Source organism: Bos indicus x Bos taurus, chromosome 16, assembly GCF_003369695.1.
Source record: "Bos indicus x Bos taurus breed Angus x Brahman F1 hybrid chromosome 16, Bos_hybrid_MaternalHap_v2.0, whole genome shotgun sequence".
Lineage (NCBI taxonomy): Eukaryota > Metazoa > Chordata > Mammalia > Artiodactyla > Bovidae > Bos > Bos indicus x Bos taurus.
In genome coordinates this window covers 69,635,609-69,652,856 of record NC_040091.1, presented here as the reverse complement: position 1 = coordinate 69,652,856, position 17,248 = coordinate 69,635,609, and the positions used below count along the sequence as shown (strand labels likewise).

The 17,248-nt window shown below is 38.7% G+C and overlaps 1 protein-coding gene across 4 annotated transcripts in view; it reads left to right on the top strand.

Moving 5' to 3' along the window:
- Positions 1–17,248, top strand: part of RPS6KC1 (ribosomal protein S6 kinase C1) — a 204,114-nt gene that overhangs the window by 166,295 nt on the left and 20,571 nt on the right. For all 4 annotated transcript variants that reach the window (XM_027565622.1, XM_027565620.1, XM_027565624.1 and 1 more), the window contains 2 exons: positions 3,988–5,568; positions 5,840–5,929. In XM_027565622.1, the coding sequence (XP_027421423.1) occupies positions 3,988–5,568; positions 5,840–5,929 (1,671 nt within the window). The remainder of the gene's footprint in view (positions 1–3,987; positions 5,569–5,839; positions 5,930–17,248) is intronic.

Sequence of the window (17,248 nt, the reverse complement as noted above, 5' to 3'; positions counted from 1 at the left end):
TTCTCCTTGTCCTTTTCTGTATTTAAATTTATTTTCATAGTAAAACTATTATATGTATCAGTTTTAGAATAAGAAGAAAATATGACCAAAAAAATGACATTTTTAGTGTGCATAAGCTTTTCCTTGAAAGATTTTCAAAAATTTGTAAAAATATCATTGTTTTAAAACTCTATTTAATAAATATTTAATTCCTATTATTTTACTTACTACACAGAATCCTCTCTTTGTAGTTATGAAGACCCTGCAGTCTGGTAAAGGAGCTGATGAAAGCATAAAAGTAATATTAGTAGGAAATAGGATGTTGTAAATGTAATAAGAGGGATGAAGTGATACAGAGGATTCTAAGAAGATAGGAATTGTATCCAGTGAGAACATGTAAAAAAATTGATAAAAGAAAACAAATTCTGAAAGACCTTCAAGAATGGATAGGATTTTGACAAGCAGATATTGGGGAAACTAAAAGGGAAGAAAATTCTAAGTGGTATAAATATCAATTCAGTTCAGTTCAGTCGCTCAGTCGTGTATGACTCTTTGGAACCCCATGGACTGCAGCACGCCAGGCCTCCCTGTCCATCACCAACTCCCAGAGTTTACTCAAACTTATGTCCATTGAGTCGGTGATGTCATCCAACCATCTCATCTTCTGTCATCTCCTTCTCCTCCTGCCTTCAATCTTTCCTGGCATCAGGTTCTTTTCAAATGAGTCAGTTCTTTGCATCAGGTGGCCAAAGTATTGGAGTTTCAGCTTCAGCATCAGTCCTTCCAATGAATATTCAGGACTGATTTCCTTTAGGATAGACTGGTTGGATCTCCTTGCAGTCCAAGGGACTCTGAAGAGTCTTCTCCAGCACCACAGTTCAAAAGCATCAATTCTTTGGCACTCAGCTTTCATTTGAGCAAAAACCCAGCATGGGTTATATGTGGAGAAATTCTGTTCAGGTAAAATGCCATAGTAATTTGAGGGAGAGAACCAAATCATGGATTGATACTGCATTAGTAGGGGTTTAAATGCCCATATGGTGTTGGTACATCATTCAGTGAGGCTTCCCAGGTGGCACAGTGGTAAAGAATCCACCTGCCAATGCAGGAGATGCAGGAGATGCGGGTTCAATCCCTGGGTCAGGAAGAAATGGCAACCCACTCCAGTATTCTTGCCTGGAGAATCCCATGGACAGAGGAGCCTGGCAGACTACAGTCCATGGAGTCAGAAAAAGTCGGACATGACTGAAATGACTGAGGATGTACATTATTCAGTAGGTGGGCAGCAGGGGGATTTGGGATTTTGGAGAAATGACATGATAAGATCTGTGCTAAAGTGAAAAGCTTACTTGGGTAGCAATTAGTATGGCAGGGCGCCACAAGAAGGACTGACAGTAGAGGTCTAGTTGTAGCTGTAACATTATTCCAGGAAGCACAGAGTGATCGGAGGAATTAGAAGAAGTGGAGGACTGTGGGAAGCATGTGTAGATCTTATAGGACTTTGAAACTTGTCAGATGTAGGAAGAACAGGGAGAGAAAGTGTCCAAGATGGTCCAAAGCTTTTGTGCCTCAGTAGCTCTGAAGTCAGAAAGAGGAAGTGATCTGGGGAGCAAAAATAAAGAATTTAAGCACAATCAGTTTTAGATTTGAGCAGCTCATCCAGGGTGTGTCTGTGTGTGTGTGTGTGTCTGTGTGTGTTAGTTGCTCAGTCATGTCCGACTCTTTGCGACCCCATGGACTATAGCCCACCAGGCTCCTCTGTCCATGTGATTCTCCAGGCAAGAATACTAGTGTGGGTTGCCATTTCCTTCTCCAGGAGATCTTCCTGATTCAGGGATCAACCCTGGGTCTTCTGCATTGCAGGTGGATGCTTTTTTTTTTTTTTTTTTTTTATTACACTGTCTGAGCTACTAGGGAAGCCCAATTAGCCTAAAAATAAATGCAACTTGTCTTAGAACTTTATTAGGTTCCTTGCTGATTACTGGAACGTTACAGCTACAGATAGTAGCCACTTTGTGATGGCGTATCTCATCACAAATGAGTAACCATTTGAGTTAACAAGCATTGAGTGATGCCTGTCATTTCCTGCACACCGTATCAGCAGTAGGTATGCTGCTGCTGCTGCTGCTGCTAAGTCACTTCAGTCGTGTCCGACTCTGTGTGACCCCATAGACGGCTCCCCCATCCCTGGGATTCTCCAGGCAAGAACACTGGAGTGGGTTGCCCTTTCCTTCTCCAACACATGAAAGTGAAAAGTGAAAGTGAAGTCACTTAGTCGTGTCCGACTCTTGGTGACCCCATGGACTGCAGCCTACCAGGCTCCTCTGTCCATGGGATTTTCCAGGCAAGAGTACTGGAGTTGGGTGCCATCACCTTCTCCAGGCAGTAGGTATAGAAAGATGAAAAAGACTTGGTCCTGTCCTTACGGTGGTTATAATCTAAGAGCACTGAAAACAGTAGATAACATGATTTTTTGGATTTCACACAAGAATCCCAGCTTCAGGGTAGGCATTGCTTATTTATTTATTTGCTTGCACTGTGTCTCTGTTGCTGCCCCTGAGCTTTCCCTGGTTTTGGCGAGTGGGGTGAGCTCGCATTCATTCATTGTGATGCGCAGCCTTCTCATTGCAGTGGCTTCTCTTGTTGCAGAGCATGGGCTCTGGACCCTCAGGCTTCAGTAATTGCAGCACAGGGGCTCTGTAGTTGTGACTCGTTGGCTTAGTTGCTCTGTGGCATGTGGGATCTCCCCAGACCAGGAATGAAAGCCATGTCCCTTGCATTGGTCAGGTGGGCTCTTAACCACTGGAACACCAGGAGAGTCCCACGGTTGGCGTTATTATCAGTGTGCTGGTGAAGGTATTTGTGATCAGAGGAATGGCATCGTTGTTGTCAAAGAAATAAAAAAAGATGGAATCAATGCACAGCTTATTTTGTGTGTGAGTGAGTGAATTTGAAAGCCATATATGAATCCTTAAAGTAGTTTGAATATGGGGAAATGAGACTCTTGCATATAATCTAGTGATGACAGAAGATTAGCTAAGAAAAAGCCACAGGGAAAAGTTAAAAGCCACCATTTTTGAATTAAAAAAATGGGATAAGTCTATAAACTAGATCACTGGTAGAAGATGTCTGGGTATCCTAGGAATAATATTATGACAACTACCCTTCATAGCATTTACTCTGTGCTGGGCACCATGTTGGATATTTATGTTATTTACTGAGTTCCTTTAAATGAAGTGAGATGCCAAGGAGAGAAAGAGTTTTTAGATGCTTCCATTGACTTTTTACAGATATAATTGACTGTCAATGATTATTTCCTCTAAGATTTAGTTACCTTTGTTACATGATGTTTAATAGCAACATTTAAAAATGTACTGAAAAAATTGCCTTCTTCTTATTAGTACAGGGTTTCATTTTTAGTGCATTATTTCCTATTTTGGAAGAAATAGTTGTATCTTCACAAAGTATGTTCCCATAATTACTGTTTTTAAGATTTATGGATCAGACTTATTCTTTCTTTTTGTAATACTGTTTTCTTGTCAGTAGAGCTTCGGTGGCCATGCTTGAAAAAATTATTAACAAAGCAGAACATAGATATTTATAGAGTTAATTATTTGTAAGTAGAATTTTAGCTGTGAAATTTCATATTTAGTTTTTGTTATAACCAGTTCTTCAAAGGGAGAAATAGGTTGATATTTATAAAATAATTGATATTAGGAGATACGCTTGAAACTGTACTCACCATTTATAAACTATTTTATTTAGTTTCTTTTTTCATTGCAGAAATTCTATTTAAACTCTTTGTTGTCATGAATCCCAAATCCATGAGCAACTGTTCTTCAAGAAGGCATTTTTATTAAAATGCTTCTTACAGCGTACTTGACATTAATGGGTATCATTGACTTGCTTTTGATTATTAGAATACTTTTTAGTTTTTCTAATGGCTTCAATATGTAACTATTAATTTGGGGTTCTTAATTTTATTTTTTTGGTTGTACTTGTTCACAGGTGGCAAACTCTGGTCATATATCAGTAAGTTTCTCAACAGAAGTCCTGAAGAAAGCTTTGACATCGAAGAAGTGAAAAAGTCTTCAGTTGCTAAAGTTCACCTGCAGCAGCCAGCTTGTAGTCCCCAGGACAGCACCAGCTTTGAATCCGGAGGAAGTGATGGTGGAGCCACGCTCCAAGTTCTGCCTTTGAAGACTAGTCTTACTCCAAGCTCTCAGGATGATAGCAACCAAGATGATGGTGGGCAAGACAGCTCTCCACAATGGCCAGACTCCGGCTCCAGTTCCGAGGAAGAGTGCACTACTAGCTACTTAACATTATGCAATGAGTACGGGCAAGAGAAGATTGAACCAGGGTCTTTGAGTGAGGAACCTTTCATGAAGGCTGAAAGGAATGATGTTGATACCAAAGCTATAGAAAAGTTCCCAGGACAGCTTGCTACTGACGGCGACAGCCCCAGCAGACAGCTGAAGTTCTTCCCTGGAGATGATGGCCTTGAAGCCGCTAGTTCTCCAAGAACATCAGATTCCCTCAGTAGATCTAAAAACATCCCCATGGAATTCTTTAGGATAGATAGTAAGGACAGCACTAGTGAACTCCTAGGACTTGATTTTGGAGAAAAATTGTATAGTCTAAAGTCAGAACCTTTGAAACCGTTCTTCACTCTGTCAGACGGAGAAAGCACTCCCAGGAGCGTTAGGACGAGTGAAAGCAAGGTAGAGTGTGTAGCTCAGGACACGATTAGCAGGGGCTCAGATGACTCAGTCCCCGTTATTTCTTTTAAAGATGCTGCTTTTGATGATGTCAGTGGTACTGATGAAGGAAGGCCTGATCTTCTTGTAAATCTGCCTGGTGAACTGGAGCCAATGAAAGATGGCGTGGCAGTGGGACCTACTAAGTTCACACAGACTAATATAGGCATAATAGAGAGTAAACTGTTGGAAACCCCTGATGTTTTATGCCTCAGGCTTAGTACTGAACAGTGCCAAGCACAGGAAGAAAAAGGCACAGAGGAACTGAGTGATCCCTGTGGGCCTGAAGCCCACAGTATAACAGAGAAACACTACGTACAGGGGGATCTTGGGATGTTATTTTTACCAGCTGTTGATCATAGTAATACGGGAGACATGTCTTTGTTAGACAGTTCAGAGTCTCAGTTCCAAGGACTTAGCGCGGTTGAGTCACCAGGAACTGCAAACAACACGGAAGAAAGATTATTCCACATTTCTGACCCGCTCTCAGGTGCTAATGAATATAACGTAAATACAGACACTCTAAAAACTGAAGAAGTCTTGCTGTTTACAGATCAGGCTGATGATTTGGCTAAAGAGGAACCCGCTATATTTCAGAGAGACTTGGAGCCTAAGCAAGAGAGTGGGCTAGCACAAGAAGGAGACAAGGAAATACACCAGATTTTTGAGGACCTTGATAAAAAATTAGCACTGAACTCCAGGTTTTACATCCCAGAAGGCTGCATTCAAAGATGGGCAGCTGAAATGGTGGTAGCCCTTGATGCTTTACATAGAGAGGGGATTGTGTGCCGCGATTTGAACCCAAACAACATCTTATTGAATGATAGAGGTCAGGAACTTTTGCAAATGCATTTCTTTTTATTCGCTGTTGCTTCCAATTAACTGAGTAGGCGTTTTATCTTGTAATTAGTATCTTCATTTCCTGTCTAGAGCTTCATTATCAGTGCAGCAAATTCACCCCCAGTAATAGCTTCTAGTACTTAATGATGCCATTATTCTTAATGATACTGTTTTTAGCTACAAAAGGAGTAATTACAGTTCACTTCTGCAGAAAATGGAAGAGAAAAATGTTTTGATTTCTCCTGTCGTTTTGTTTTTAGGACACATTCAGCTAACGTATTTTAGCAGGTGGAGTGAGGTTGAAGATTCCTGTGACAGCGATGCCATAGAGAGAATGTACTGTGCCCCAGGTTAGAGCCGTCTCCTAAATGTCTCACTTGCAAAAGTAGTTCCGCAGCTCTCATTTCTTTATCCAAGTTGTATTTTCACTAGCCATTGACAAGATATTGGATCTGGTTATCTCTTTAACCCTTTAAAAAAGATTATTTGGGGGATAAAATCATTATATGGTCCATAGCATATGTGTATATGTATATTTGTTAGTGTATGCTGTTAAATGGGTTTACACTTCTCTTAGAACTGGCAATGAATTTGTAGAAATGTCTTAACTTCTTAGTGTTTAAAAAGACCTTTAAGTATCTTGAATCTCTTTGAAAAGAAAATCATTTATTTGACTGTACTGGGTCTTAGTTGCTGCAGGCAGGCTTAGTTTTTTCCATGGCCAATGGAATCTTAGTTCCCCTACCAGGGATTGAACCTCTGTCCCCTGCATTGCAAGGCAGATTATTAACCACTGGACCACCAGGGAAGTCCTCCTGAACCTCTTCAAATGGATCATTTTTATGATGTGAGAGGTAGATGACTAAAACAATAAAATTCCTAAGGCTATAAATGGATAAAATTTGAAATTAAAAAAAAACCAAAAACAATATTGTGTCTTCAGTGATGAGCCATCCTGACATTTTAGAACAGATTTTAAAGAATTCTTTCCATATTTGAGAAATTTTAGGAAGCATATTCTTCTTGTTTTGAAATAACCAAATATCTGACCCAGCAGGTTTCTTTTACTGTATTATCTTTGTTTTCTAAAATTAGAGACTTATTAGAGACCCTCTGGGGTTGTTAGGTCCTTTGCTGATAATTACAGGTCTCTTAAGCATATGAATTGGGTTTGAGTTACTTTCTCTGTCATCATTGCAGATGGGGCTGTGTTTGAATCCAGTTTGTTCACCTTTTGCCTAGTATGGGCTTGCCTCATAGCTCAGTTGGTAAAGAATCCGCCTGCAGTGCAGGAGACCCCAGTTCGATTCCTGGATTGGGAAGATCTGCTGGAGAAGGGATAGGCTACCCACTCCAGTATTCTTGGGCTTCTCTTGTGGCTCAGCTGGTAAAGAATCCGCCTGCAGTGAGGGAGACCTGGGTTCGATTCCTGGGTTGGGAAGATCCCCTGGAGAAGGGAAAGGCTCCCCACTCCAGTTTTCTGGCCTAGAGAATTCCAAGGACTGTATAGTCCATGGGGTTGCAAAGAGTCAAACACAACTGAGCGACTTCACTTTCAGCCCCTTTGGATGGCCAAAGTTGCTTTACTCGTCACCGCTCTGGATTGTATTGACATGATCAGCTTAGTTGTTGATTAATACAGTATTTAATGCTTACTAGCAAACCAGCGTTTTGTTGCTGTTAACATTGTTTCCCTGCATAATGGGAAATAATTACAAGGATTGAAAGAGCTATATGGTTTTTAGTTGTAATTTTCATTGTTAAGAATTATTTCTTTATTGGGGAATAGAAAAGTTTTTCAATATGCCAAGCAGATATCCTCAAACTATTTCCTGAAAACAATGATTTAGATTTTCTTCTTACTGTTATACTCTTCTTTTCTCTTTTGTCCCCCAAATTAGGATTGTTTGATTTTGTTTCTTCCTAGGGGCTATAAAGCATAGAACATGCCTACATTTTTTTGTTTCTCACAAATAGATAATATTACGCTGGCTTTTGATCTTATTAGTATGATTTAGTTAATGGGATAACAAAAAAAATTTCATAGTGAAATGACTTTATTATGGTTATCTGCTTTATTTTTTGACAGACTTTCCTCCTTTCTAATTTGATAATAAACAATATTTTAGGTACCAATGTATATAAATATGTATGTTAATATAATGAATTTCAAGGTTTTATTGTTGTTCAGTAGCTAAGCTGTGTCTGACTCTTTGTGACCTTATGGACTGCAGTATGTCAGGCTTCTCTGTCCTTCACTATCTCCTGGAGTTTGCTCAGATTCAAGGATTTAGGGTCAACATTAAATCTGGGAGTTGTTTTTCTTTTTTAAGTAAAACCTGTTAAGTCCTTAAGTGTAGTATAAATCTCACATCAAAAGCAGATGTTTGTAAAGTAGTTTAATGTTTATAACTGACTCTTTATTTCCTATTTTTCTTCTCACTTTCTTGTTGAAAACTATCTGAAGGGTTGTACTTTGGCTTTCTAGCAGATTATTTTTCTTCAAAATACAGACATGTTTAACATCCATAGCATGTTGACCCCCTGAGAATTCTAATACATGTGGAACAAAGCATATGACGTTCATCAGCAGGTACATACTTTGGGCTCTGTACGCAGCTGAATACAGTTTTGTGTACTGAATTTAATTCAGATCAGTTTCCAAATTCTAATTTTTAAGCCTTTTCCCAGAAATCGCAGTTCCCAAAGTTCACCAGCAGGTGGCAGTCTACCATTAATGGATTTTTGCTGTCATGGTCTAGGTTGTCCTTCACTAACATTTGAAAAAAGCTGTCGTCTGAAGAAGGGCTTTGTTTTAATTATTTATATAAAAGAACTGCAGGCTTTATGAGTTACAAAAGTGTTATAGTATTGAGGCATATATTGAACAATGTGAGAAGTCTCTTCATTCCTTGGACCTATTAATTTATCAATAGGATAAAACTCAGATCAGTAATGGCCTTAATTGAAAAGTAATGCTGGTATTCTAGTTCAGATGATTTGAAGCCTAGAGTTGCAGAACTCAAAGTTAAGTTTGTGTACTCCTGCCCATTGCTTATAATGAAGGGGAATTGCATTTGTAAGGAGCAAAAATTTGTGATTTACTGTTTCTTTCAAAACTGAATGGCAGTGCTGCTGATAAAAATACAAGTAGACTTTGCTCCTCTTCTCAGAGGGGTGGAAGCAGTGATAAGAAGCTGACGTTTCAGTGGTTAAAATCACAAATCAGTGAGCACATGGGGACATAGAGTACTAAATTATCTTTTGATCTACTCCTTGTAGTAGTAAGGGTTGAAGTACTTCTCCCATGTCCCCCTTTCCCTCCTGTTTCCCAGCTCTGACCTTAGTACTCTTGCCCAAGTAACTCTGAAGCAGGTTAAGCAGCTGATGTTTGCTTAGAAAGTAAAGTTGTCGGAAGATTGTGATGAGAACGACTCACTTCTGTTTAAACAGCGTGTAGCCTCTCCCTCACCACTCGTCTCTCCTGGGAATCCTTATCACACATTTGTCCTAAAAACATTGTCCACCTGCCCTGTACTCTATAATATCAGCAGTGTATCTTTTTATCTTGTGGATGATGTGCCTTTATATTTTGAGAAAATTTTCCAGTAACAGATTCGACAGAAACTTGAGCAAATGCCAGACTAGCAGGGGGGCCATTATTCTGCTCTATAAATAAGTTTAAAAAAGAAAACACACACAGAGAAACCTGTGAATCAACATGTTTTGGTCTAATTGAGGGGAAAAGCAAGATAGATAAATTTTGAAATGCAAATGATCACCTTCTGTTATTTAAGTATAGTTTCTGCCAACTTTGAGATCTTAGATTTTAAAAAGTCAGTTATTTCAGCAATATATATACTACCAGGGATGTCTGATGTTCACAAGTTTCTATAGTGAAACGAAGAACTTAAAAAGTTGTCACTTTTTTATATTAAAGAAAATAAATCCAACAACAAAAAGACAAAAACCATGGAGCTTTCTCTGTCTACATCTGTGAAAAAGCCAGCAAATAAATGGCTGCAGCTGCAGGCCCATCAAGAGGGTCTTGAGAATACGAATTCACTGATCAAACTCAGCCCTGTTTTCAAAGTAGAAGCCATTCCTTTTATATTCACTTTGTATCCTTAGATTATCTAGGATGATTCTCTAGAAAGGTTTTATTTTAAATAAACATCATTCATGGCAAATGGGTTCCTTTCATACCATAGAAACACAGAACAGAGTTCAGGAAAAGAAAGAGTGAAGAAATAGTCCCCAAAGTGGGAATAGATTTTATAGCATGACAGTATAAATATAGCACTATCTAGTGCCCATCTGAGGAGAGTTTTAGATATTAAGAGATGTCTAGACAGATTCTCCTATTTTTTTAAACTTATTTATTTTTAATTGAAGGATGATTGCTTTACAGTATTGTGTTGGTTTCTGCCATACATCAGTCTCCTGTTTTTTGTTACTAGAGATTTTAGGATAATCTGGAGTATTATAGAAAAACTGGAGTTAACTAGTTACTCTTCTCCAGAGGGCTTCCTTATAGTTACTCATTTTATTTCTGTTTGTATATACACACCTACAAACACAGATTTATGTAAAAGATTTTATGTGCTTTATCACTGGAGCTATTAGCTTATCATAATATAGAATAAAATTTTTGTTACACTATTTTAAATATAGAGGAAAAATAAAATGTCAAAAAAGTATTTTTTTCTTTTACCAGTATTTTTTTCTTAGTGGTCTCGTCTTTTATCATAAAAAGGCAGCTACAAAATAGTCCTTAGAATATTAAGCACATAAAAACACAAAAGACTGGATTTGAAAGTTTAATATGCAATTAAGACAAGTGAGTAAAATTTGTTTATGTGTCGTTTTTCTGCTAACATGATCACTTAAGTTTCCCACTCCAGTGTTAGCAACTTGATATGGTATCCTGTCAGTGTGTTCTTCACCTTTATTTTCCAGCCTATTATGAGCCTTTATAAACGCTTGAGATTTACATTGATATTTCTCATTGAACACTTTTCACACTTGAGAATTTATAGGTGAATGTGTGTGTAAATTGAAGAAGTCCGAAGTGCTTTTTACCGCAGCCCAATCTCCACGCTCCCAGATGTCAAATGACAGCTTTGCTTCCTCTCTTAGGCGATTTCACACTTGGGAACAGCTCACAGCTGACAGTGAAAAGCGAAACAGAAAAACCATGCTGAAAACTATCTGCAAAATTCAGTTTTAGAGCATGACATTTATTTACTACCACTCTTTGCTCTTCTTGCCTGATTTTGTCAAATAACCCATGAATATATTTTTGGGGCATAGTCTCTCCTGCCTTTCTCCATAAGCGTGCTTTATACACGATTAGTTGCCTTTTAAGCATGGTGTTCCGTGTGACAGTTATGTATTTGATAATTAGATCTGAGACTCGGACTGTGGATGGTTTAAAAATACCAAGAGGGCATCATAGGTTTAAGATTTAGAATATTATGATGGAATTGAGAATTATCAAAACTCAATATTCTGAAATCAGCCATTAACTCATTGCATGACATAGGCAAATTATTTAAGACTTTTTAGGCCTTAATTTATCAGTAGTAAAATAGATTTTTTAAAACTTTTTTAACATTTTATTTTGAAAAAATTTCAAACATACAGAAAAGTTGGAAGAATTGTACACCCATATTTATCTGTCACCTAGATTCTGCAGTTAACATCCTATAATATTAATATTTGCTTTATCATATATCTACCCGAAGTAGATTTCATGAATATTGAAAAGATGCCAGATGTCAGATGATCTAATAGCCTTCTTATACAAAGTTTAGTCAAAATTGGAGACCATCTTATTAAGGCAAAAACTTTTCCCCTGAGGAATAAATACTGATTTCTTGTCTAACATCAGTAAGTTAAAAAATTATTTCACTTGGAGGACTTTCTAAGTATTCTGTTTTTACTCATGTATCATTTGTGCATAAATGATATGCAATATGGAAATGAGGAGTTTATGGAAAATATTTTCATTTGGAGGAGAAGAGCCAAGACAGCTCTTGAATAGTGTGAAATTTAAATGCCAAGATTTTTAACAAAGTTGTCTAAAAGAAGAATCATTTAGATCTCAGAATTTCTGGGTCCTAGGTAACTTCACCATGACTGAGGAATCTAATTTTAAGCATGCGAAGTTGATAGAGAAAGCAGACGAATATAGATGTATATTTTGAAATAGTAATGTTATAACCAGGAAGTATGGCTGTATTGCTGGTCTAGTCTTCCACCCCATAGGAAAAGGAAGAAAAAGGCAAGAGGGAACCATAGAAGTAATTTTAAAAGAGTGAAATATCTGTGGTTAATATTTAAACGTTATGTTTCAAACAGAAGCTCTTTTGTTTGATTTACCCTTAAGCAAAACTTCAACAGTAGCTCTCTTGTACATAGTAAATGTTTTAATGTTTTCCTTGAATGATTAGCAAGTACTTTTAATCTTTTGCCTTTAGTTCCTAATGTTATAAAACTAAATCTATATCTTCTTTGAGAGAAGCAGTATCTTTTCAAGTTTGCCGTAGAATAGTGGAAATTTTACGTGAGGAAAATTCCCTCCGTCAGTGCACTCAACCCCCATCAGTACCGCTGTGTACTATGAAGCTTGTGCCCTGAGTAATATTAGGTTGAGCAAAAAGAGGTTCAAGTCAACTTAAGTCTTAATTAACCGTGTCCAGGAGGGCAAGAGCTTTCTGATGGAAAGAAGATTAAAGGGTTACTTTATGTATGTTGGGCTTCCTAGATAGCTCAGTTGGTAAAGAATCCGCTGGCAGTGGCTCGATTCCTGGGTTGGGAAGATCCGCTGGGAAATGGATAGGCTACCCACTCCAGTATTCTTGGGCTTCCCTTGTGGCTCAGCAGGTAAAGAATCCACCTGCAATGCAGGAGAAGTGGGTTTGATCCCTGGATTGGGAAGATCCCTGGGAGAAAGGAACAGGTACCCACTCCCGTATTCTGGCCTGGAGAATTCCATGGACTGTATATAGTCCATGGGGTCACAAAGAGTCAGAAACGATTGAGCGACTTTTGCTTTCACTTACGTATGTTTGAGGGTCTGGAACCTTGGGATCGATCCCTAGGCAGGGTGTATTCTGAAACCTTCATGAATCCCTTAATAATGGGCCAGTCACCTTCACTTCTGCATTAAGGTCACTCGGTACTGAAATAGACCCATTTTGAAACCATACTTCTTATCAGATCAGAATGTGATTTGGATCTAGTGGTAAAAATGAGACAGAGTAATAGAGTGTTTAGTCTTTGTTATTTGGCACTTGAGTAAAGACTATGTTAGTCCCTCTCAAGAGAAGAAATTTTTTAGCTATTAGAACTAGAGAATTGATAAGGGTAAACAAATTGATACTGTATTTCACCTCTTCTGTGTGAAAACAATGTCTGTCCATTTCCTAGTACTACCTGATATTGGGGAAATAAGGGGTTTACTTCAAGCTTTAGATTATTAAAAGAAAGTTAATTTTCATCTCTTATTTCCTCCTAATCTTTCTCTTTATGATCTTAGACAAATTTCTTTTTTAGAAGAGGAACATGAGATTAGATACTTAAATAGTTTTAAGTAATAGCTGCATCGGGCTTCCCTTGTAGCTCACTTGGTAAAGAATCTGCATGCAGTGCAGGAGACCTAGGTTCGATCCCTGGGTGGGGAGATCCCCTGGAAAAGGAAATGGCAACCCACTCCAGTATCATTGTCTGGAAAATCTCATGGACAGAGGAGCCTGGTGAGCTGCAGTCCATGGGGTCGCAAAGAGTCGGGCACAACTGAGCGACTAACGCTTAAGAACACTTAATGCTTCTGAAGACCAAATGTATTTTTGGTAATTGTTCAGTTAATTGACCTTACCACCATATTATTCTGAAGAAGACAGGGAACTATCTTTCACTCCTGATACTTAACCCGAAGATGAAAGCTGAGTTCAACATTACATACCAGAACTCTTGCCAAGCTACTCTGACCAAATCCTCAATTTTTATACCTTGTAAAATCTTGTCAGTTTGAATCGCCAGGAAGTAACCAGGTCTGATGCCTTCTAAACAGTTGTTCATAAATACTTCCTTCAAATAAATGTTTAAAAATCCTAAGATTTTAAAAAATTGATGATAAAGCAAATAGAATTCCTGAAGCTCCCTTCATAGCAGTGCACGTAGCTTGGCCTGCCTGACACAGCAACAGAGCAGCAGGGAGAGGGAAAGCCGTGCCTGTCATATTCACAGTTTTCAGTTAGCCTTTTTCTCATCAGTCAACCGTAATGGCTTTGGTTGGGTAACACTGTGACACCCGATGGCTATTCAGAATGGAGTTGTTGTGATATGATCAATGGAAAGTGGAGCATGCTATTGGTTTTTTTCCTACCAGAAATGCAGGGTGAGAGTTAAGTAAGCAGGACTGTACAGAGCTCAGAATTATAATCAGTCAGTCAACCAGAAGTCATCTGGTAGTTACCTGTTTCTTATTTTATCTCACAAGAAAACTATATAGTAACGGTACCTATAAACTTCCTTGAACAAGTGATTTTTGGCTCTGGAATGCTGCATCTAGTTAAATCAAGGAGTCCTGACCCAAGTTGTACAGATAATTGTGTAAAAGCTCAGAACATGGTTGCCAGGTCACCACGACAACAAGGAATTAAAATATGGGTGGTGAGAGAAGCAGAAGTCTGTCAGACCTCCCCTGAATTGTCTTAGTGTGGTGTGTTACTTATGTTCAAGTCTCCACAATACAACCCAGGGCCCAGGGTTTCATATCATGAGATTACCTGGAAACCACCCGAATTAGTCTTGTGGTGGCAGGAAGCAAGGCTAGAGACTGGGATGCGCCGAGAGAGGGCAGGAGCCCCGCCTCCCTCCTGTCACCTGAGGCATGAGGAGAAGTACAGAGCCCGGCCGCTGCAAACTCTCCCCTCTGGAAAGTGCCAGCCCCTGTCATCGGTCTTCTCTGGTGACACTCTAATGAGTCCAAGTGATGCAACAGCAGCAACTTTTAAGCGGTTCATACGCTCTACTTGACAATAAGGTATTTGAATAATTGGTTGAGTACAATGTTGAAGGACTTCATGGCGTATGGAGCCAGATAACTGGGGAGCTTACATTTTCTGAAATACAGATAAAACTTTATTAAATAACAAAGGAGCAAAATGCCCATTTGAAAGGACGGGCTAGGAAATGCAGCTTCCAGGCTCTAGTTCGGGGTTATCTCCAGCTTACCTATTTGCAGCACATTTCATGTAATTGTGTCTAGATTCCTTCCATTGAACGCAGGCAGAGGAAAGCTCAGTTTACTTCCCAGTTCTCTCTTCTCCCTACTCCCAGGGCTTTCCAGTCCCTTTTCCTTACCACATGCTATCCATGCTGGGACAGACTGTAGCAGTCACACTCTGCAGAGGGGAGCCCTGGAAGGTGTCCACTTGACCACCCCTCTTTAAGCCACCGTCATCTCTTCCCTGGACTGTTGCAGTCCTTAGCTCAGTGACCTGCATTTCTACCTTGTTCTAATCGGGGTTTCATCTAGCAGCCAGAGCGATGCTTTAGATAACATTTAAAACTTTCTGGCCTACCACATGAAAAATGCCGAAAGACTTGCTGTAGATCTCTGCTCAATGAGACTTCAAGAAAACGCGTGCAGTGCAGCCTTTGCAGGTCTTTAGTGCATCGTGCTGCGAAACACGAGGTGGAGATGGTGGTTCTGCACACGCCTGTTAACGTGTTGCCCACGTGCCGGGCTCTGTGCCCCAGAGCCGGAGATAAGGCAGATTTGGTTGATACTGACATTTACTTTTGAAGATTTGTGTGAAGAGACAGCCCAAACCGTAGACATACACAGTTAACTGGGGCACGGATACACTTTATAGGTGAATAGTTATGTTTACAGAATTGTAGTTTACCAAGCTAACAGAAGATATGCTTAGCTGTCCCTCTTCTCACAGCTTAGTTCCATATACTGTTGGATATATAAAGAGAAAAGAAATGTTTTCTTCCGTGTTTCTCTTAGCTCTTTAGTCATTATCTGTAGTGGAAGACTAATGCTCAGCCCCTGCATAGAAAATCTTTATACACAGCAAGAGCTGGTGAGAGAAATTGACTAGAATTTTGTAATTCTAGTTCCTTTCAATTAGCAACAGATGCTGCAGGGAAAGACTGTCTGTGTAGAAACACAGGACTAATGTTTCCACGCTCTAGCTGACATGGAATGCTCATTGCAGAAGAAAGATACTCTTTTCCTTGGTTCACATATATCGCTAGTGATAGATCACATTAAAACAAAAATTTCTAAGGCCATTAATGAAGTCTGACTCTTTTGGAAGAAAGATAACGAACTATTTGTTTTAAATTTTACTGAACACTTACAGAATTTATGGAAAATTCAAATACCACAGCTTTTTTTTTTTTTTTTTTGATACTGTAAAAGTATATGTGGTGCTTAATTTTAAGGTTCGTAAGAATGTGGCTTAAGTTTTATATTGTCCTATTCACCAAAGATCTCTCTTTTATTCTAAAAGCTTATATATTTTTCTTACCTTTTTTTCCCCAAAAGAGAGACTTGGAATCCTTGAGTCATATAATTAACTTCAAAATTTAAAGAATTGTTTTGGGAAGAAAATCCTGTGACATTAGAGAACTGCATTTACCCTCCCCCCCACCTCCCCTCAAAGTATACGTACTATTGATTATCATTTTAATGTATTCTGTAGGTGTATACTTTTAAAATTGTTCCATCATTTTGATATTTGGATCAAGTGCTCCATCATTTATGTGACTAATTCTTTTAGCATCTAAATATTGGTTTAATTTGACTATTATATTTATTTGCAATAATAGTTGCTTTTTTTATTGAGTTTTATATGACCTCTTAGTAACAGTTCCACAATTACTGTAACTTCGAGAGTGAAGAGAAATGAAGCGTCTAAGATTCTATTTATTAAAAAGAAGTGTCGTTAAGGGAAAGAGTTTGGGAGAGATATTTAAATACTCTAAATTTAAATAGAATTTCTCTATATGTGAACTTACTATATTTCCTATCATATCCTGAATGGAAGTGAGCAGCAACAGAGTATACTGCCAGAGGGAGGTCAAGGAATTGTCTCTTAGTATTTTTGGAATGTGGGTGAGTAGCTATTTGTTGTTATCAGTAGAGGTAAGGAGAAGGATGCGATGACATGTGTGGGTCTCCCTTAGTGGAAAAACCAGGGAACAGAATCAAGTGATGTCACCAGTCTGAAAATGTGCCGTAACAAATACATCAAAGCCTAAATGCAGAGTATCAGGTTCCCTTCTTTATCAAGCACCATAGCAATGTCTCTTAAAGAAAAGTAAATTCTAACTCTGGGAATTCACAGTTTAAATGCAAGGTAGTTCCTTCTTCATAAAGCTTTACAGGAAGGTTGGTGTTCATTTTTAAAGCCTGGGCTTGAGACACATTTTCTAGCTTTTAAAATTTTCTGTACAATTTCTCGCTTAGTTTTAGTATTATCTACAGTTATTTCTGAGTCATATCTTTGACAGATCCACGTGGCTTCAATTGTGTGCCTAAAAGGCAGGGCCTGGGTCAGTAGACAGTACGTGTGTGATTTCAGTAATGTTGGGATCACCTGGCTTCTCCAGCATCTCAGACTTCATGTAGTCTAAGAGTGTAT